Genomic DNA, 22720 nt, shown 5'->3' on the forward strand with positions numbered 1-22720 from the left:
GTTTCAAATCTTGGCGAACTGTTTACAGAGTATTAGGCTTCATTCTGTCTGGAATGGATTTTGCCGTTGAATTTCATAATTCCAAACTGTCAACAGATCCCTGACGGAAGTCTTAAGTTACAAACTGCAATCCAACTTACTCCTCAGGATTCCCACTTACGCTGAGTTTGTTTAGGGAAGTTGGGAACCTGATTACTTCTAGATTATTTTTAAATATCATCCTATTCAGAGATGTTATTATACACTGCTGGAGCAGATGGGATTTGAAACTGAGCTTCTTAACTCAGATAGGGATGCCTCCACCATGTCACAAAAGCCCTCTGTGGAGTTCCTCAGGGTAGTTATTTTTTAATCAAGCTGTTCAGAGATGTTATGACAAATCTCTGAAGCATGTAGAACTTGAACTGATTAACTTAAACAAAGGGAATTACAATGAAATGAGAATGGAGTTAGTTAAAGTGATAGATAGATTAGCAGGAAAGTAAGCAGACAAGCAGTGGTGTACATTTACAAAGGTAATTCATGGTTCTCAGCAAAAATATATCCCAGTAAAAAGGAAAGATTCAAAGAGAGGGGGAAACCAATTCTGGCGAACCAAGGGAGTGAGGAGAATATAAAGTTTTTACTCTGAGACCATAAGAAATAGAAACAAGATTAGGCCATTCAGCCCCTTGTGCCTGGTCTGAGATTCCGCATGTCCACTTTCCTGCCCTTTACCCAAACCTTTGATCTCCTACTGATCAAGAATCTGTCTCAGCCTTAGATATGCAAGAGGTCTGCACCCAGCTGTGGGGAGGCAAAGGTCTGGTGGTATTATCACTATACTGTTAATCCAGAGTGCTAAGTAATGTTCTGGGGATCCATGTTTGAATCCCACCATGGCAGATAGTGGAACTTTAGTTTAATAAAAGTCTGGAATTAAGAGTCTAATAATGTCGATTGTCAGAAAAAACCCATGTGATTCATTGATGTCCTTCAGGGTGGGAAACTACCATCCTTCCCTGGTCTGGCCTATATGTGACTCCAGACCCACAGCAATGTAGTTTCAATCGAGTTGATTTTTAACTTAGGGATGGACAATAAACACTGACCTAGCCAGCAATGCTATTATCCTGTGAATAAAAACTTTAAGTTGCAAGGAGTTCCTAAAACACACAGCCCTCTGAGAGAAGAAACTTCTCCTTACCTCAATCTTAAATTGAGTCAGAGACAATGCCAAGGTCCAATGAGGGAAAATATCTTCTCGGTATTTATAATGTATTTTCCTTAAGAATCCTATATTTTTCAGTGAGATCACCTGTCATTTTTCTGAACTACAGGAAATAGAGTCCCAACTTGCTCATGAGACAATCCCCCCATATCAAGAATCAGACTAATGAACTTTCTGTGAATTCTCTCTCTACTGCCTATAGCCATTACTTGATACATATTGAGCCAGTGCGAACTGGCTTTTATAATGCAGGGTACTTCACAGTGAAGTTGCAATAGATCATCCACTTGGCACATTTGGCCAAACGGTTTTGTGAATGTGTCACCCTTTTCCTTTGAGCTGCCATCCTGGGCTTCTCTATCATTGAGAGTGGGGATGTCTGTGAAACCTCTCCTGTAGTTAGTTTAATGGTTCGCCAGCATTCACAGCATGATGCTTTAGGAGTGCAGAGCTTTGATCTGATCCAGTTATAGTTGTTTCATGCAATGCTTCCCACTAGTTGATATGCACGCAGACCTTCTCGGCAGGTTCATTGTTTGTTTGGGACCTCATTTTTAGTATGCCTTATATTGGCCCTGGCAAGCTGTCCTGTACTTCTCATTGAACTAGGATTGGTCTCTTGGCTTGAAGGTAATAGTGAAATTTAGGATATGCAGGGAAATAAGGTTTAGATTATGGTTGCTGCCAAAAACCCATGATGAGTCATGGATGCCCAGATATGAATCTGTTAAGAATCTGGCCTTTTTAGCAGGGTTGTATCCTCAGTGTGAAGATGGGATTTTATCACCACAAGGACTGAGATAGTCAATTCTAATAATGTTATCATGGGCAGATGTACTTGGGACAGATAAATTGTGAGGAAAATGCCAAGTAGGTCTTTCACTTTTTTTTGGCATAGATTGACAGAAATCTCGTTTGGAACTGAGCCAGCTTGATCAATAGTGCTTTCCCTCCTGCCCTCTTTCCCTCCACTCTGCATACCACTGTGCTGTCACTTCTGATATGTCCCATCAGTAGGACAGACTTGTCATAATTTAGGGCAGTAATTGAGAAATCGGGAACTTGAAATATATTCCTTCTTTAAATGCATTATTTCATGTGATGTGGGTACTATTGTCCACGCCTAACTGTCTTTGAATTTACCAGGCCATTTCAGAGAGCAGATAAGAGTTAACCACATTGCTGTTGGTCTGGAGTACCGTGTAGGCCAGACTAGGTGAAGATAGATATCCTAAAGAACCTCAGTGATGGATTTATGCAACAATTAATGATTGTTATTGTGAGAAACAAAATTCGCATATTAATAAATTTCAGTTTGAGTCAAATTCTGAAGCAGCGAATTTTATTTGATACATACTTGCAAGAACGGGTGCCTAACGAGTAAGCACCCCGATCTGAGGGTTACATTCTGATTTATGCTGTTCAGCTGGGTCTCTCGGTCCTCCCCTTTCATCCCATAGGCTACGCGCTACAGCAAAAGTAACCAATCACAAGCTCTAGCTTCACTCCACCTTTGTTTAGTTTCTCTCCGCCTCTGTTTACTTCTCCCAATACTCTAAGCCTGTCGTCCCTTACTCTTATTTATCTCATTACTTATATGTGACTATCCTGGCATAGTTTGCTGTCTTCGTGCGATCGTCCTGCCAAACTAAATTCCATCCGTTGGCCACATCCCTCCTGTAACTGGCACACTATTCTCCTGTTACTGGTACATCCTGCTACACGGTCACTCTGCCCTGTTAGTCATTGATAATTCTACCTGTTTTCGCTTCTTCTGTTTTCCTATGCCTGGTACATCTTGCTACACGGTTGCTCTGCCCTACTAGTCATAGATAATTCTACCTGTTTTCATTTCTCACTGCTTAATATTGGCATGCGCAGCCTAATTTTATAATGTAAGCTTTGCAGAAGCAACACCTGTTCCCTTATTCTGCACAATTTTAACCCTATACCTTACAATTCCCCCCGCCTTTTCTTCTTGGCTATTAAGTGTTGTCTTCTGCATTTGTCTCATACGTTGCCTTCCAGTTCGCTAGCATCATCCCTGAGACTTCATTTATAGTGGCTAATTCCTTAAGGTCATTGTTCAAGAGGTTGAGCCTGATGACCTTTTAGAGGCATTTGTTTTGCCAAGGCCTTCTCAATTAGCCGCTGGGTTAACCCTCGTACCTAAGGTATGATACAACAGCCTGCTGCCACTATCAGGGAGATGAGGATGGAGACTACCAGGCCTTTCCACTTCCCAAACCATGATTCCAGCCATCTCGTGAATGTAAAGTATCAGAGGGAGTATATTTCCTCCGAAATCCTCCTTAAGACCCTACCGGACACAAGGTATGGTTCACAAGAACCGCCACCTGGCATCACTATCCATAGAATTCTCAGCCAATTCTTCCGCCAAGGTGGTCAATCCTCGCAAGGCACGAGAGATTGACCCAACAGGTGCTGTATTATTTGGAATAAAGTTACAACAGCTACCTCCTAACATCACGCATACACCCCCTTTTTTGGCTAGGATCATATCTAGGGCTAGTCTGTTTTCCCAGGTCATTCTACTGGTTGCATCAAATTGCTCAGAAATACCCTTGACTGCATCTCTAATATAATTGATAGATTTTTGCTGGTTGTAAAAAAAAATATAGTTTATCCAATCCACATTCTTGTTGAGCGTTACCCACCAAAATAGGGCCGATTCAAAATCTGCCACAATCTGGTTGTGGGCCTTGAACTCATAGGGGGCCCCTCTAGGAACTCCTATAGAGTCGAGATAAATCCAATCATCAAAGGAAGTATCTTATAAGACCTTTTACTCCTCTCATTCTTTGTTACTACCACCTTCTTCTCAAATGCCAAGGTGAATGGGATTATCAATTGCACAATCGCACATATCCCTCCCCAGTCAAGAGATAGGGTAGGTTACAATATTCTGCCTCCATTGTACCTCGGAATGCCTGAGTAGTTCCCTCCTTTGTCCGTTTCGGTGTCATTCTGAGTTTCTATACATAACCTTAGCTCCCCCAAGTCTCTAGACCGACTTGTACCCTGTCGGCTTACACACGATGTGTGATTCCCGACCATGGTCAAAAACCGGGGTTGGGGGGGGGGGGGGGGGGCGCGCTTTCAAATCTGTCTTCTCCAAGGGAGGGAACTGTAGAGATAGGAATATACAATTCCTATCATTCCATGCAGCCTTATCCTGATACAGGGCTATTATACATTCCATGCCCTTCCTATTTCGGTTCCACCCAAGCGGAAAGGGGACTATGTGGGCAACTGGGAGGAGGTATTTCTAATGGTGAGATATATCGAGTGGCACTTTTTGTCAGGACAGTCTAGGGCTGGGCAAAAGGGAGCTCTATGGATAATGATGCCAGGTGACAGTTCTTGTGAACCATACCTTGTGTCCGGTAGGGTCTTAAGAAGGATTTTGGAGGAAATATACTCCCTCTGATACTTTACATCTGCGCATGTTGCTAGACTGCAAGCATCGACCCCTATTACTTGTGGATATTCAGACTCCGGGACCGTTAATAACAAATATAGAGATGACGGCATCGTTTGACAAGATCCCAATACTAAGAAAGCTAATATGGTAACCCTAAGCGTCCTCAGCATCCTATAATAGTATTGAAGGACTGAGAGATTTAACATGCAATACAATATATAGATATCAAAAAGAAACTATCTCACGTCCACATAAAAATCAGTTACTTAAAGTCTTTTGAGTCTGAGTTTCAGTGGTTCTTCTGTTGATTCGGCTGTCCAGACTTCTTTCTTAACCGGGATTCTACCAGTCCTTTAATCCTGGTGTAGTGAGTCCAGCCTTTCTCTGCCATGCGTATTGCCATTTTGGTAGTCAAAAGAGCCTGGTACGGTCCCTCCCAATCCGGTTGCAATTTAGTTTCTGTCCATGACTTAATTAGGACCCAATCTCCTGGCCGGATGGGATAAATGGTGAATTAAAGGGGGGGAGTCTGTGCCAGTTATCCTTGTTTCCTAAGAAAAGACAAAGACGAGGACAAGCTTCTTTAAGAACAGATATATACTTCTTTAAGAACAGATCTTTAGTCTCCAGGGTAGGCAGTTCCCCTTTCGTTACCAGATAGGGCAGGCCAAACAATATCTCATAAGGGGACAGCCCCATATCTTTCCTTGGGGCTGTCCACACTCGTAAAAGGGCTATAGGTAAACACTTAGCCCAAGGGATTCTGCTTTCTACAACTAATTTTGATAACTGCTTCTTGAGTGTCTGGTTCATTCTGTCAACCTTTCCTGATGAAGGTGGATGCCAAGGGGTGTGGAACTCCCAGGAGACTCCTAACTCCTTCATTACTCCCTGGAGTATCCTGGAAGTGAAATGAGTTCCCTGATCTGAATCTATGCATTCCACTAACCCGTTTCTGGGAATTATGTGTTCAAGTATTATCTTGGACACCCCACTTGCAGTGGCTAAAGGATACGCCTCCACCCATCCAGACAGGTGATCAACCATTACCAGCATATACCTCAGTCTTCCCACACGGGATAATTCGGTATAATCTACCTGAATGCTCTGAAATGGTCGGAGCCCAGGTTCTCTCCTGCCTGGGACTTGTTTCCTCAATACCTCGTTGATTTTCTTGCATGATATACATCCCTCTCATATCTGTTTGGCTATCATATTGATCCCTTTACATCCATATTTCCTTAAGACCAAATCACACATTGCTTGCACTCCCCAGTGACTCCCCTGGTGTAAGACAGCCATAATTTCTTGCATCATCATCTTATTTAGCATCTCCCGGCCATCAGGTAGCATCCAGCACCCCTCTACTGTCTGCATAGCTCCCAGTTCTTCTGATTCTCTCTCTTCATTAGCACTAAATATCGGTCTCCCCCCAGGTTCCTGCACCATCGGTACCAAAATATATATTGTAGCGGGCTGAGGGTTCAGAGCTGGCTCCTTAGTGACTTCATCCACCAATCTATTTCCCTTTGCTTCGGGATCATTTCCCTGCTGATGTCCATTTATGTGGACTATTGCTATTTCCTTTGGCAACAAAAGGGATTCCAATACTTGCTTTACCAATTCCTCATGAGCCATTCTTTACCCCTACTGTTTTATCAGTCCCCTCTCCTGTCATGACTTCCCAAATGTGTGTGCCACCCCGAAGGCATACTTAGAATCTGTGTACACAGTTCCTTCTTTGCCTTCCAAGGTCTTAAGAGCCCTGCCTAGTGCATAAAGTTTGCAAGTATGTGCCGACCAATCATTGGGTAGTCTACTAGCTTCAATAACACTCCCCTCTATTCCACCCACTACTGCATATCCATTATGTCTTTTGCCTTCAATCACTCTGGAGGACCCATCAATGAGCAGCCTGGCCCCTGCATGTAGAGGGATATCTCTAAGGTCCATTCTTACTTTCGTCTGATATTCTATAATGTCAAGGCAGTCATGTTCTGGGTCTGAGGGAGCCTCATCCTCCCCTTTCCAGAGAAAGGTAGGTGGATTCAGGCAACTGTCTGTGATCAATGTAAGGTCATCCATCTCTATTAGAATTGTTTCGTATTTTAGAATTCTAGAATCCGTAAGCCACCGCCCTGCTTTCTGATTTAATATGGTCCGTACCTGATGTGGGTGCTGACTATTAAGGCTCCCCCAAAAGTAAGTTTCCAACTTTCTTCTACCAATAAGGCTGTTGCTGCCACTGCCTGCACACACTCTGGCCAGTAATGTCGCTTTTCATTCTATAATTAACAATGAATTAACGCTATCATGTTTTAAATTAGCTATGAATCAATATGACAGGTCACTGAGAGAGTGTGAAGCAATCCTGCCAATTAATATCAAGTCAGGCTAATACAATTGATTTATTATAAATATTAATTATTAATTATGTATTATATAAATAAAATAATCATTATTTGTAATTCAGGGTGGAAATGCAGCAAGTGACTAAAACATTTTAAAAACTGTAATTGCGCAGTTCTGTTTGTTTACCAGTCACTTGTGACATCTCATTCTGTTTCTGTAATTGTTTTGCTCGAGCACATTCATTTTTAAAAACCTTAACAGAATCCATAGCACCATTTGCAGTTAATTCAATTCCCAATTTGGTGGCAGTATCTTGCCATGAGCGCAAACTGATTCTTCATGCCTCTCGTCACAAAACTGTCGCCATCGTCCAGTTAACTCTTTTGTTCCTGCGCCCATGTTACATTGCCAGATCAATTGCTGAGCTGATTTGACCAATTGAACAGCTTTAGGGCCACCTAATGGCCATTCTTCTTCACCCAATGTTTTGTTTAGACCTTGTTTTTTTTTAAAGAAATATTGCAATATTTCTTGCTCCCTATAGCTTCAAATACCAATTTATCAATTTATGTTTGTCTAACTTTAAAGCCTGTTCCTAACTATACATTTTGGAATCTTACTTGTAAATATATATTTATATATTATAAATTCATTTTTAAAGTATTTAATATTTAAAATGTAAAATGCATACAGTTCCCAACTTTGAAATCCACTATTATTACCCGGTTTTAGTCCCTTAATTTAAATCCAAAATTAGTTTTGTTAAGTCATCCTGACCAGTCATTGCTCAATTACAATGCTTTGGATCGTGAAATAACCAGAGCTGTCTTGAAAGGATTTGTCCATTCAAGTTTAAAAAAAACTTCTAATGCATGAAAATGGCCGAATCCAAGGTCACAGATATTAACCATAGGATTGATTTATTACAATCTAATGTTGAACTGAAACTTCAACTGTCATTGAGGGAGGGAACTTTCTGAATAAAGCTACGGCTTAAAATTAAGTGAAAACAAATGAGTCTGAAACACAAAAAAAGGTTATCATGTTGTTTTCCTCTGTATTCAGCTGATTTGAAATCGCTTTAATGTAAGGATAAAATAGTTGAGTTAGAAACTGATAGTAAGGGAGTCATGACCTGTAAAAAGAAAGGAGTTAACATTTTATTTCATACTCACTGTAAAATCCTTAACCTTAAAAGAAATCATGTTAAATTTCCATAATAGAAATCAGATTCAAAACAGTCCCAGATCTCAGGCTCCAGGGAACAAAGCACAAACATTCAATCACCAACAAACAAATGTGCATTCAAACAGAATCACAAAGGGTTAAACTTTCTATTAGTTGTACAGCTCTTTCTCACTCACTCACTCACACTCTCTCTCTCTCTCTCTCTCTCACACACACACACACACACACACACACACACACACACACACACACACACATCCTGTATCTCTCAGACATTTTGAGCTTCCCGCAACAACAACTCTAGAGGCTTCTCACTCCACCCCTCTATCTTTTGATTTTTTTTTCTGGATGTAACCCCCTGCTTCTTGGGGACTCCACCTCTGTCCTTATCCCTGTTGACTGGACCCTACAAAAGGTCCTCCTCGTCCTCTACCCCTTCCTCTATGTTCTACGTACTGCGGTTGTTAGTCACTGATTCAATTCTTTTCTTGACTACTTCGTCAACCATGGCTATCATCATTTTTGCCTTCCGTTTTTGCTTCTCATCCTCTCTCTTTACAAACACTTTCTGTGCCCCTCTTAATAATTCCTCAAGTGATTTCTCACTGCACCCATCTATTTTCTGAATTTAGTTTTGGATGTCTGGCCATGATTTAGTAACAAAGTGTACCCTCAGTAGCCTTTCAGCTACCAGCCTTTCCAACACTAAGCATAATCTGATCACTCCTGACTGAAAGGCTGTTTTTTGTTGACATATAAATTCAAATATTTACAAACACAGTCTTCATCCAACCCGTACTTTGGCAAGAAGACGGCGGGACGAAGAATGGATTCCTTAGTCCATACAAAATGATAATAGTTAATCATCTTTTTGCTGTCTTTTCCCCTTGTACAAGTATTATTTTTCCAATTCCACAACACCCTGCCCAACGGACTTTCTGGAGGTATGTTGTCAGGGACTCCACCTCCATTTCCATTTTTTTTTCCAGAGGCTTATACTTTACCCTCAGCACAGCCCATATTGAGTTCCTTCGTTAGACACTTATTAACTACTAGAACTCAATCCCAGCCACTAAGGCAGTACTTAAAAATCTCTTTTTCTACCTTGGTCCATGCACGGAGTTGCCTGGCTCCCTGTGCCTACTTACTTTCGCCTGGTTCAGATTGAGATCCGATGAGAGCCTATCAGTCAACCAGAAGGGGGAACCCACTGCTGAGGAACACTGGACTGTTCTAAAAGGAATGGGATGCATCTTCCCAGCCATCGACCGTGCCCACCCTGCTGGTGATGATGGACATCCTGGACGAGCCCCCAAATTGTGAGAAACAAAACTCGCATATTCATAAATTTCAGTCCGAGTCAAATTCTGAAGCAGCGAATTTTATTGATACGAACTTGCAAGAACGGGTGCCTAACGAGTGAGCACCCCCAATCTGAGGGTTACATTCTGATTTATGCTGTTCAGCTGCGTCTCTCGGTCCTCCCCTTTCACCCCATAGGCTACGCGCTACAGCAAAAGTAACCAATCACAAGCTCTAGTTTCTCTCTGCCTCTGTTTACTTCCCCCATTACTCTAAGCCTGTCACCCCTTACTCTTATTTATCTCATTCCTTATATGTGACTATCCTGGCATAGTTTGCTGTCTTTGTGTGATCATTCTGCCAAACTAAATTCCATCTGTTGGCCACATTCCTCCTGCGACTGGCACACTATTCTCCTGTTACTGGTGCATCCTGAAACTCGGTTGCTCTGCCCTATTAGTCATAGATAATACTACCTGTTTTCGCTTCTCACTGTTTAGTATTGGCATGCGCAGCCTAATTTTATAATGTAAGCTTTTGCAGAAGCAACACCTGATCCCTTATTCTGCGCAATTTAAACCCTATACCTTACAGTTACAGTTATCATGGTCACCATTATTGAGACTAGCTATAGCTCTCCAGATTTGTAAATTTAATTCACATTCCACTGGCTCTGTAGTAGGATTTGTATCCGTGACCCCAGAGCTGGATTACTAGTCTACTGACTTTACCACAGCACAATTGTCCCTTTACTTGAATATTTTTGAAAATACTGGAAGCAAGTGGAATGAAACTAAAAAAAAATCTCTTTCAACCAATACCCTGACTATAATCCATCCAGGCATAATGAACTAAATGGCCTTTCTCAGTACACAAAATTTATTAATGGGAATATAACCTAGTACAAACTTGAGAATTACACATTCTGAAACCTGATTAATTTTATCTTGCAACAGAGATTATAATTCACCTTCACTTCAGCACGCCAGCACGATGTTGCGTATTTCCATTGGGGAAATGCTAAAGGAAATAACCAGATTGCTACTTTGTAAAGAGAATAAAATTAAACTAAACAACCATTTGCGTAATTTGACTCTGAGAACTGGGCAAACATCTTCTTCCAAGAACAATAATTGAGTTATATGCTTCACTGTTAGCACCTTCACCTCCTTGAAACTGCCAGAAGCTGTTTGAAAAGAGCAATGATTACAGTTTTGAGTAATTTACTGGAACTAAGCACTTGTAAAGCTTTCAACTGCAGTAGTTTTTCTATTAATTGCTTTATCAATTTTGTGAAGCACAGGTGAGATTGTCAAGTTCCAGTTTTACCCCATTTTGGAGGGGAGGACTTTTAAACATCGAAATAAAAACAGTCCACTTTGATTCTTCAGAACTGAAGGACCTGGCAAAGCAATTTTTTAATACTGTTTAAAAAGGGGAAAGAATAAGCGGAACAGATAGCATGCACAGAGCAAGGCAAAGTGAATGCTAATGGTAATAGAGGAGTGATACAGATGCAAGATTAGATGTTAATGGTCAGTGTTAATAGCACAAGCAACGTCAGTGCTGCTGAGAGCAAACACCTGCAAAGCAACACATGGAGGGAAGGGAGTAATCAAACTGGAGAACAGAATTCATTGTCAGTAGTTGTCAAATATCAATCATTTGAGTCCTGAAGGCAGTAAAGTGCTGAAGTGAAAAATGAGATGCTGCTCCTCCGTGTCAAGTGGGGCTTCACTGGAATACTGCAGCAGGCCTAGGACAGAACTGAGTGTGTGAAAGTAAGGTGGTGTACTTAAATAGGAAACAACTGGAAGGCTGAGGTCATTCTTGTGGACAGATAAAAGGGTATTCAAAGTTAAACCTTTGAATATATTCTGCCGAGATCATCTACGAAGAATTCCTCCCCCATGAATCTGTATATCTGACCTTGTACAAGTTCAAGGTGGCATCTGTCCACTATCTTCTCGAAGGCATCAAAGGATGAGTAATAAATGCTGGTCTCTCCAGCAAAACCCACATCTCATGAATTAAGTTTTAAAAATTGTTTTAATGACTTCATGGAGAATTGAAGATAATGCTTTGACATGTTACTATGATAAAATAAATTTAGAAGAATGTCCTTTTTGGTTTGCTTTTTAAATTCTCTTTGTACCATTTACTAAGAAAAGTCTGAAGGGAAGACAAGGAAAGTTATTGCATCTCTATTACAAACTGGGAGTGGTTGAAATAATTAGTATGGAATATAATTTTAATTCATAATGGTAAAAAAATGTAAGTAAAGCCCTTTTCTAACCTTAAAAAACAAATCCATCGCTGAATAAGATCTTTACTGTTTTTAAACTGTCTAGATTTCTGCAGAATTGTTAAGTAGCTAATTATCAACTTCTTTCTCTTATAGTGAAAATGGTTTTCATATAATGTGGCCATGACTTGAAGGTGCTGGTATTGGATTGAGATGGATAAAGTTAAAAATCACACAACACCAGATTATAGTCCAACAGGTTTATTTGGAAGCACTTGCTTTCAAAGCACTGCTTCTTTCTCCAGTGAGGAGGAAGCAATGCTTCAAAAGCTAGTGCTTCCATATAAACCTGTTGGACTATAACCTGATGTTGTGTGATTTTTAACTTCATATAATGTGCTTTTCTAATGTAATGGCAGCATGTTGCCACTTTAGCATTGACTTAGTTTCCCCCGTCGAACATATTGCAAACTTTTGCTCTCAATTTATAATGTATTTGTGCACATTCTCTTTAGGTGGAAACTATGGAGGCACAGATCCAGTCAAAGACTGATGATTATAATGAGTTGCTGCTTAGAAAGGAACACCTGGAGCGAGATGTGCAAGAGCAAAGTGAAGAAATAGCAAAACTGGAAGCACAGATCAAAGAGCTTGAGCAAGTTGTGTTATCCCATGCTGATGCAGAAAAGCGGATTCATCAGCTTGAGCAAGAAATGCAGAAGATGAGGCGGATAGAGGAAGAATTAACACAGGTAAGGGAGGATCAGTCACCATACTTTTATGAAACTTTGTTTCATAACAATCAAGCTGAGTGTGTGCATTTCTGTAGTAAATATCCCCTTTAAATTAATTATCAAAAATTAATGCATCTAAACCCTCATTGAAATGATTACCTGGCACTTTCTGAAAACTTATCTGGGGAGATCCAGAAGCTTGCAGTGATTAAAGTAAAATAAAAAGCAACTGCATATTTAATAGAAAAATTTACAGGGTTATGGGCAAAGAGCATGGGGTAGGACTAATTGATACCTCTATCAAAGAGTCTTATCAAAGATACCTCTATTAAAGAGCCAGCACAGAGAATCTCTTCCTGTACTTAATGATCCTAAGTGCACTATCCTTTCTAAAGAGGTTACGCTCAGTTTGCTGAGTCCTTTGTTCAGATTGTGGAAAGAGATAGAACCATTTCTCAACAGTGTCGATAACAAGTTGCTACAATAATGATAAACTTAACATTGCTCCTACTTTGTTGAGAACGATGGTGGTCAGCCAACTGCTGCAGAGTTTAATATAATCTGGCAGTTAATGTAAATGGTTGAGAAATGAATTAATCCCGGCAGTATTGTACTATTCAAAAACCTGTTTTTTCAAAAGGTTGAGTGAACTTCTAAGTGAAATAACAGAAGCCGTTTGTACTTCATATGCAACCAGTCTTGATCTTTTTGAATTGCATGTCGTGCTTTTTTAAAAAAAAGTGTCAGTTTCACAAATAACAGACAAGGTCCTAAATTTTGACAATGATAGCATCCATTTGTTCCGCTTCTTAACCTGTTGCAGCCCAATAATTATTCTTATAAAGACATTGCTGGCTAGACTACCATTTTTTTGCCCATCCTTAATTGCCCTGATGGTTGTTCAGAGTCAACCACATTGCTGTGGGTCTGGAGTCACATGTAGCCAGACCAAGTGAAGATGGCAGTTGCTGTCCCTAAACAACATCAGTGAACCAGATATGTTTTTATGGTCATAAACAGATTAATTAATTCCAGATTTTTATTGAATCCAAATTTCACCATCTGCCAAAGTGAGATTCAAACTGGTGTCACCGAATATTACCTGGGTCTCTGAATTAACAATACAGTGACAATTCTGCTAGGCCTCTGCCTCTCCCCTAAAATTTACTAGCGTTGGAAGTGAGCAGAAACAGTGCTATTATATGTGCAGGAATGTGTTTTAAGTATGCTTCACTCATTGATGGGGCATAAAATTCGATACAATTACGTAGGATAACGGCTAAAAGGGCTTAAATTTGATTTTGATTTTTAATTTGAGAGCTACCAGATCTGATATATTCCTTTTTTTCTGTGCTAGGACAAAGAATCCCTGCAGCAGCAGCAGTACAGTAACCTAATGCAGATCTCTGCTCTACAATCAAAACTGGATGAAGCTAGACATAGAGTCCCTATTGAAGGACTTTCTGACCAAACTCTAAAGGAGCAATTACTGAATGAGCGACAAGCTCTCCAGACAAAGGAAGATGAGGTGGGATTGAGAAACAGTTTCATTAGGCCCTAAGTAAGACTATTTATGATTTGTGTTTTAACATTTCTGTTTTTAAAGATGCCACATTACCGAGACATTTAATCTAACAGAAAACATTCAGTTTATTGGGGGTTACTTCGAGGTAATTTTACATTGTTTCCCTGGTAATTGTTACACTGGCATGGGCAAGAGATATTTGACTAGATTAACGTATCAGGTTGGATGAAGAAGCTGGGTTTTGAACTGAACAGCCCATCAAATGATCAAGACTCGAAATGTTAGCTTACTCTCCCTCAATGGATGTTGCCTGACCTGTGATTTCCAGCATTTTTTTGTTTTCAGTACAGATTCCAGCATCTGCAGTAATTTATTCCTACGACAAATCTTCTGTTGTGCTCAGTAAGCAAGTCTTCATCCTGTTGGTTAAGGTGTGATCAACTACACAACCGTAGAGGAGTGAGTAAATACACAGCAATATTTTTGGATGATCACAAAAGGGTTAGCTGATCTAAAGGCTTCAGGTCAGATAGTTGCTCTGTGTCCTGCATATTGCAAGTAAACAAAAATGACAAAAAGCTATTGATAAGAGAGTTAAGTTCAGTGAACAAGAAAGAAATCTGAACCACTGGATTGAGCAGTGTGGTGCTGAAAAGCACAGCCGGCCAGGCAGCAACTGAGGAGCAGGAGAGTCGACATTTTAAGCATAAGCTCTTCATCAGGAATGAATTCTCCTGCTCCCCGGATGCTGGCTCACAGTTCTCTGAAAGTGGAGTCACAGGTATACAGGGCATACATCAGTTAGCACATTGAGTATAGAAGTTGGGAAGTTATGTTGCATTTATGTAGGACTTTGGTGAGGCTGCACATGTAGTATTGTGTTCAGTTTTGGTCACCTTGCTGTAGGAAGGATGTTACTAAACTGGAAAGAGTGCAGAAGAAATTTACATGGATGTTGCCCGGACTGAATGGTCTAAGTTATAGGGAGAGATTGGACAAGCTACAACTTTTTTCTTTATAGCGTAGGAGGCTGAGGGGGGTTCTCGTAGAAGCATATGAGAGGCCTGGATAGAGTGAATGCATTCTTTCTTTTCTCCAGGGTTGGGGAATCAAGGACTAGAGGGCATCAGTTTAAGGTTAGAGAGGAAAGAATTAAAGGACACCTAAGGGGCAACTTTTCTTCGAGGCTGGTATGCATACGGTGGCTGAGTGGTTAGCACTGCTGCCTCACAGCGCCAGGGTCTCAGGTTCGATTCCATCCTCAGGCAACTGTCTGTATGAAGTTTGCACATTCTCCTCATGTCTGTGTGGGTTTTCTCCGGGTGCTCCGGTTTCCTCCCACAGTTCAAAAATGTGCAGGTTAGGTGAATTGGCCATGCTAAATTGCCCGTAGTGTTAGGTGCATTAGTCAGAGGGAAATAGGTCTGGGTGGGTTACTCTTTGAAGGGTCGGTATGAACTGGTTGGGCTGAAGGGCCTGTTTCCACGCTGTAGGGAATTTAATGGTAAAGTGAGGATACTGAAAAGCTTTTTTTTGCGCATATCTAATGAAAGTGGATTAACAAAGCCAAGAAGAGGAGATACTGGGTCCATTTCCACCTCTGCCCCCAAGTTCACCTTTATTTTACATACCACAGCATCTGACTAAACTGCCCGTAGCCTGTTGTAGGACCAGAGACAATGAACGAGTGTGCCCATACTCACTTTGCATTTAGGACACATTGGAGATACTCCTGATTTAAATTTTGAAAGGTATTCTGGAGTCAAGTGGACCCTGTGGAGAATTTTCAATTGCAAGGCATGGGTCCTGTTGCAAATAGAGATCCTCCCTGCATTTTCCCAGATACCCTCTCTCACTTCAGAAGAGATTTCAATGTCCAGCTCCCATTCCCATACCTTACAGAGCCATTCGGACTCGTCTGAAGGATGCTGTCCCGATAGATGATAGACATTGCTGTCAGAAAATGTGTCCTCAGCACTCAGCACCCTCTTCCCTGTGTCACATCTATGAGAATCAGTTAGTAGTGTCGTCTCTTTTTGAATGAAATTCCTAATTTGAGAAAAACAGATGATGTCCCTACTGGGCAACTCGTATTTCCAAGCCAACTGGTCAAACGACATCAGTATATACCCCCTCAAATAAGTGACCAGGCAAGACATGTCCCTAGCTGCCCATAGTTTAAACCCAGAGTCCATCCCCTGGCATACCAACTATGGGTGCAAAAATTTGATGTTTTGGCAATATTGCCCTCACACTGACGTATTGCCTTCCACCTCTTTAACAGTATTAATAACTGTGGGGCTATGGCAATATTCCTTAACTATCCTCATTTTGTCCAAGAGCAGCAAGTTAGTAAGGGAATATCTTGCCTCAGATGCTTCGATATCCAACCTGAGGGACACCCCAGGCCCAATCATTCATGTAAGATAGCAACAAGCTTAATTGATTTTTTTTATATACCTGGGAGTATCAAAACTGCAGCGGTATAGCCAGTTTAGTCAGTTTAATAAAGGGTTGCTTGCGATACCAACTAAAGGAACTGAACCAGATGCTCCGTCTTCCAAAAAGCAGAGGAAGCATTTGCATTGAAAAAAGCAGATGGGGAGAATGTTTATTTTAATGAGAGCAATCCAATCTAACCAAGAGATCGGAATTGCTTCCCATCTTTGAACTTCTTGTTTGATTCTGTCGAATAAATGATCAAAATTGGGTTTTAAATAGCTGATCAAAGACTGGAGTAATGAATATACCAGAGTAGAGAAAGGCTTCCTGTGACCATCTAAAGGGAAATAGAGATTCATTCTCAGGAGACCACCCATGGGCATGGCCTCTGATTTCGCAAAATTGATCTTGTAACCCAAATAAATTGTATCAGATGAGACACCAAAACTGTTAGGTTTGATAAAAAGACAAAAACATCATCTGCATACAAAGCAATCTTGTGTGACTTTGCCCTACTTCTGGAGTAGATATATTGGGATCCCTACCCAGCGGTTCAATTACCAATGTGAAAGGCAGTGGTGATAAGGGACAGTCCTGTCAACTGCCCCCAAAAATATTGAAATTGCTTGATCACACACTGTTGGTGAGGACCGAGGCCAGAGGGTCATTTTACTAAACCTTTACCCATCTGATAAAGACCTCGTCCAAACCAAACCGTTTTAAAGTAAAAAAAAGGCTACTGGACCCAGTCAAATGCCTTCTCCATGTCTAAAGAGATCACTAATTCCTGTACTGATCGTTGTTGACATACTTGGATCATGTTAAGTAACCTCCTGACATTATTTGACGATCTGCGACCTTTATAAAACCCATCAGATCCTCGTTAATAATGGAGGGCCGCACAGTTTCTAGTCTTAGTGCAAGAAATCAACATTCAAGAATGGGATGGATCTATAGGAAGCACAGTCCTCCTGGGTCTTCCCTTTTTTAAGGATAAAAGAGATGTTCGCCTCTCTTAAAGATGGCGGGAGGAGGCCACGACTATGTGAATCGTTAAACATATTAAGCATCGGTCCTGGCAGTATACTTATAAATTCCTTATAAAACTCACTGGGAAGTCCGTCGGGGCCAGGTGCTTTTCCATTCTGAAGCTGTGTCACAACCTCCTGCACCTCTTGCACCGACAACGGGCATTAAGGAGAGACTCTTGCTCAGGGGTCACTCCCGGTAGGTCCAAATACTTTTTTTTAAAAAAAGATTCCATCCTAACCCGCCCCTCCACACAGTTATCAGACTGGTATAGTTCGGAGTAAAATTTACGAAATGCCGCATTAATCCTTTTAGAATCATGGGTTAAATTTTCAGCATCTTCCCTGATCGAGGTAATGGCTTGGGGAGCACTCCCTTTTCCTGGCAAGATACGCTAAGTACATGCCCAGCTTATCCTCTTGCTCAAACAGCCTTTGTTTTGCAAATGTAAGCTCCCTCTCAGCTGTCTGTGTGGACTAAATAGCTGTGATCCTCTGCAGTTTAGCCAACGAGGGCCTATCAAAGTATGCCTTTTCAGCTGCCTTCAATTGGGTGTTAACCAAGTATTGCTCACTCTACTGCTGTTTCTTACTGGCAGATTAGGAAATAACGAACCCCCTAGCATAGGCTTTAACATTTTCCCTGAGAATGGATGGATTACTAGCCAAGTCAGTAATTCAGATGTCTAAAACAAAAAGCCCTGAATTGAATAAAGAACAATTCCATAAAACTTGCTATCCTTAAGAACGAAGGGGTCCAGTCGCTAGTGACTTGAACCTATCATGGTATCCTTACTCTTGACCATTAGATACACTGGAGCGTGATCAGAAATAGGGATATTGCCAATTGTACATGACACCACCGAGCCCAAATGCCCTGCGGGTGTCCAAATGAGATCAATCCTGGTATGACATTTGTGCAGATTCAAGAAAAACGTAAAATCTCTGCCAGTAGGATGAAAGTGCCTCCAAATATCTACCAGTCCTAGTTCGGCACACAAATCCCTTAATTACTTAGATCATGAAGAAGATATCGAGGGGCCTTTGGGCAATCTGTCCATCGTAGGGACTATTAGACAATTAAAATCCCCCCATGATAATATGCTGAGATGCGAGGTTAACCAATTTAGAAAGTGTGTTTATCAAGAATTTGAGGGGACTTTTAAGATCCTGTATTCTTCCCCATTTATCAAAGCTTTAAAGATTACAAATCTCCCATGTGTATCTTTAATACACTCTAGCAACTTAAATGGGAGATTCTTCCTAACAAGCATGGCCACCACCCAGGTACACCACTTAAACGCATCCTTAGCCATAACTTCCTTTGGCACCATTTCAACTCCAAAGACAGAGAACTCGAACTACGAAACACTGATCTTCACTACAAGAAAGTCCATAAAACACAAAAACTACATAAACTAAAATGGCTGCAACCAACAAAGCTGCAAAACTTGTAAAAACTCCGTACACCAAAAATGGAAAAACGAAAAAGTGCCAAAGGCACTGCTGAGAGGAATTTACCCCCCTTTCTTTCCCCCCCCCTCCCCCCCCATTCAAAGGGGACATCTACACATCCCAAAACCCTACTAACCATCCCTACTACCCTCTTAACTCCTACTAGCTAGGGTTGCGCCACAACCCAGTAGGAAAAATCAAGATTAATGATACTTACAAGTAAGTTTAAAGTAAACACATCACCCATCCCTTGGTATAACTTAACTTAGAAATTAAAGACAAGTACTGTATCCATCCCGAGCATAATCTAATGCAACTTACTACTACCAAGTCCTCTCTAAAGAAGGACAAACCTGAACAACTCTGTTATCTGTGTCTTTTCAATCGACTGGCTTAAGTCAGCATATCCACAAAGTTCCTCGCTTTCTCTGGTGAGTAAAATAAATGTACAGATCCATTATAATTCATCTGAGGCACCGCTGGATATCTTAGAGAGTACTGGATCCCAAGTGCTCTCAATCTCTTCTTGATACCATCGAAGGAGTTCCTTTTCAGAATCACTGCTACTGAAAAGTTTTGGAAAGACGTGACCTGGAACCCTTGCACACCTACGCTCTCGGATTCTTCCCTTCAGCTCTGGAAGCTTCCAGGACTCTGTCTTTCTAATGATGGAACCAAACAGGAATGGTGGAACAGGGCGAAGATGCTGGTCCATTCCTGGCCTTCATGCCACGAGCTGGTGGGCTCTCTCAATCTTTATCCTTCCCTTTTCAGCCTCCAAACTAAGGAAATCTGGGAACCACTTCTCAAATAATTCCACTGGCTGTTCACCTTCTGTCCTTCCAGCATGCCAACAACTCCGAAGGTTCGTTCTTCTGCCCTGTTCTCAAGGTCATCCACCAGATTCAGCAAACTATGGACCTGTGTTTCCAGGGCTTCAGTCCAACTCTTGGATGAATCAGCCTCTGCCTGCGCCCAAGCTCATAAGTCCTTTTCACCAGGTCTTGCTGTATAGCAGAGACCTGGGCCAGCTTTTCCTTGTTTTTTTTTCTTCTTCAATCTTCTTCCTGAGGACCTCGTGAGATTTGGCAAGCTTCTCAACCAAGGCCTGGTGAGTAAGCAAGCCCACCACCTCGGTGGATTGAGCCCGGCCCTGGGCGAACTTCCTCCTTTTTTTTCACCATTTCCCCACAGCAAAGACAAAGGTAAGTAAAATTTTCAGGTTCTGTAGCTCTTTTACTTTTTTTTTTGCTCACAGTAACATGGTTGGGGCAGGTTCTAGCTCTGTCCTGCCAATGTTGTGGCGCAGAGCCCAGCAAATGCAATCCTCCTAGGTCACTGCCATCTTGGATCCCCTTGATTTCAGCTTTTTAACAGCGATTGTGCTTGTTCTGGCCCTGAATTTCCCTGCACTCTGAGACCCAATCTTGTTGATTTTCTTTTCCAGCTAAGCTGGCTTACTTCAGACCACATTCCACTGGTTTGGTCAGACTCCATTGTCCACTGCCTGAGTACAGGCACCCCAACTGAACTGCTGCCAACAACTACTTACCTGTCAGCAACTCCGTATCTTCTCTTGAGACTGCATCACAATGCTGCACTCCAGCATCTAATCGCTGGCACAATTTCAGCTTTTTAGCTGCTCTGAGAAGGATCCTGCTGTATCCGGACTGCCATTAATTGGCTAAATGCAGTTGGGGCAAACAGTGGTATTTCAGCAACATGAAGTCAACAGGTTTGATTTCTCTTCACTGACAAATTGTTCTAAATGAATCTTTCAAACAATCCAATAGGGACCTGCTCTGTTTCTAGGTAAAATCAAATCTAGAACCCATTGTAACATTCTGTGCCTTCAATCTGGCAATCTTCCCAGATCACTGGCTTCACAGCACACATGGAAACAACGGATGGCATCAACAAGGGGCTCTGTCAGCTTGAATTAACCATTTGGCTTAAGAACAGAAGTCAGAGTTGTGATATATGTTTGTTCTTTGGACTGGAGTTCCGTTCCCAAGTATCTCTGTTTGAACCACTTCTTTATTGATAGCTATAAATGGCTTGCATATTGGAATACAGAGTAAAATTTCAAACTTTTGTCTTCACACTAAACTTGGAGGTATAACTGATGGTGAGGATGATATTAACCAATTGTAATAAGGCACAGGCAGAATGCTGTAGAAGAATGAACAGACGAATAGCAAGAAGGATTCAGTACTGCGCAGTGTGAGTTGATACATTTTGATCAAAGAGTAAGGGAGTGACAGTCATAAACCTAATGGTACAGCTCAAAAGACCTTGAAATGTTGGGTTTGGAAAAAGACACCATACAAAATTCCGCACTTTCTCGGGGACTTAACGACAACCTGCAGCAGGAACTGGCATGTATTGAAGTAGACAATAGGGCTGCAGGAGCAACAGGCTCTGAGAGTTCATATGCATTAATCTCAAAGGTATTGGGGCAATGATTTGTTAAATTATTTGCAAAACATGGGATCTTTATAAAGCTCTGCTTAAGCCCCAGCTAGAGTATCCAGTATGATTCACCACAACTTATATAGGTAGCTGAGGATGCTTGAGAAAGTACTGAGGAGATTTGCTACATGATGCAAAGAATGACAGATTTTGGCTACAAGATTAGAATGGAGATGCATTTAGTGGAAAGCAACTCCATTAGAAAATGCACTGCTCATAAAATCCTTTAGATAGTTGTTGATCACAGAATGGAGTAACACAGCTAGAATAAAATTTCCTAGAATTTGTGTCCTTTAATCGCTAATCCTCCCTCAGCCAATTCCACTGACAACAATGTTGAGTTATGTTGCTTTTGCTGTGTTTGTCACTTCTGCGTGTTTATCGGCTGTCGCATGTGGCTGCCATGCGATCCATTGGATGTACACTCATTAGGTCCTCTTGGGATGCTTTTCAAGATTTTCTGTCGTCCATTTGTGACAGTTGCCAGGTATTGTACAAAACGCTTCAGTGAAACAAAATGGATGCATTTCATGGAATTTGTTGAGTAAAAAAATTTGAATTGTATAATAATGTCTGATAGCTCAATTGGTTTGTAATTGATTTTGTTGTGGAATTTATTTTCAAGATCCAAAGCCTTGAGGAACAGCTTGATCAAGTTCGAGAGAATCTGATGAATAGAAACGATGAGATGCTTCAGCTGAATATGCAGTTGGAGATCCAGACAAAGCAGTCAGCAATGACTATCAACCAACTCCATGAGGAGAACATTCGAGTGAAGGTGAGTTCGTTGGCAGTGATGTGATTCTTGTGAGTTACTGGAGTCAGTTTGTGGGGTGACTGAGATAAGTCATTTATTAGTGAATAACTAGACCAGGAGAATTGTAGCTAAATCATCTGTCTGTCACTTAAATATGATAGTTTCCTAGTACTATTTGTAATACTGACACAAGTCTGTACTAATTTACATAAAATATACTTAATTCCCCCAACCATTCTAATTTTTCAGGAGGATGTAGCTAATCTCCATATGCGTTTTGGCCTGGATGCAGATAGCAGCAAAGTGCCTGGATTGCAGTTGCCTCAGGCATTATTGCAGGAGAAGAACCAGGAGATTGATGAACTAAAGGAACAAATCCTCAAATTACAACAGGACTTGGAAAACATTTCACACTACAAGGTGATATATTAGTGGAACTCTGAGAGCTCTGTTGGACTCCTTGGTTAATGCATTGTATGAAGCTGAAAGCTAAATTTATGTTAGACAGTATCTTTTAGATAATTCACTCTATGAATTCAAAGCTATTCCCAAACATTTTTATATG

At 41.1% G+C, this 22720-nt stretch overlaps 1 protein-coding gene across 4 annotated transcripts in view; it reads left to right on the plus strand.

Moving 5' to 3' along the window:
* Positions 1-22720, plus strand: part of pcnt (pericentrin) — a 310379-nt gene that overhangs the window by 186674 nt on the left and 100985 nt on the right. For all 4 annotated transcript variants that reach the window (XM_072578710.1, XM_072578712.1, XM_072578709.1 and 1 more), the window contains 4 exons: positions 12258-12494; positions 13834-14004; positions 22024-22176; positions 22405-22575. In XM_072578710.1, the coding sequence (XP_072434811.1) occupies positions 12258-12494; positions 13834-14004; positions 22024-22176; positions 22405-22575 (732 nt within the window). The remainder of the gene's footprint in view (positions 1-12257; positions 12495-13833; positions 14005-22023; positions 22177-22404; positions 22576-22720) is intronic.

Source organism: Chiloscyllium punctatum, chromosome 10, assembly GCF_047496795.1.
Source record: "Chiloscyllium punctatum isolate Juve2018m chromosome 10, sChiPun1.3, whole genome shotgun sequence".
Classification (NCBI taxonomy): Eukaryota; Metazoa; Chordata; class Chondrichthyes; order Orectolobiformes; family Hemiscylliidae; genus Chiloscyllium; species Chiloscyllium punctatum.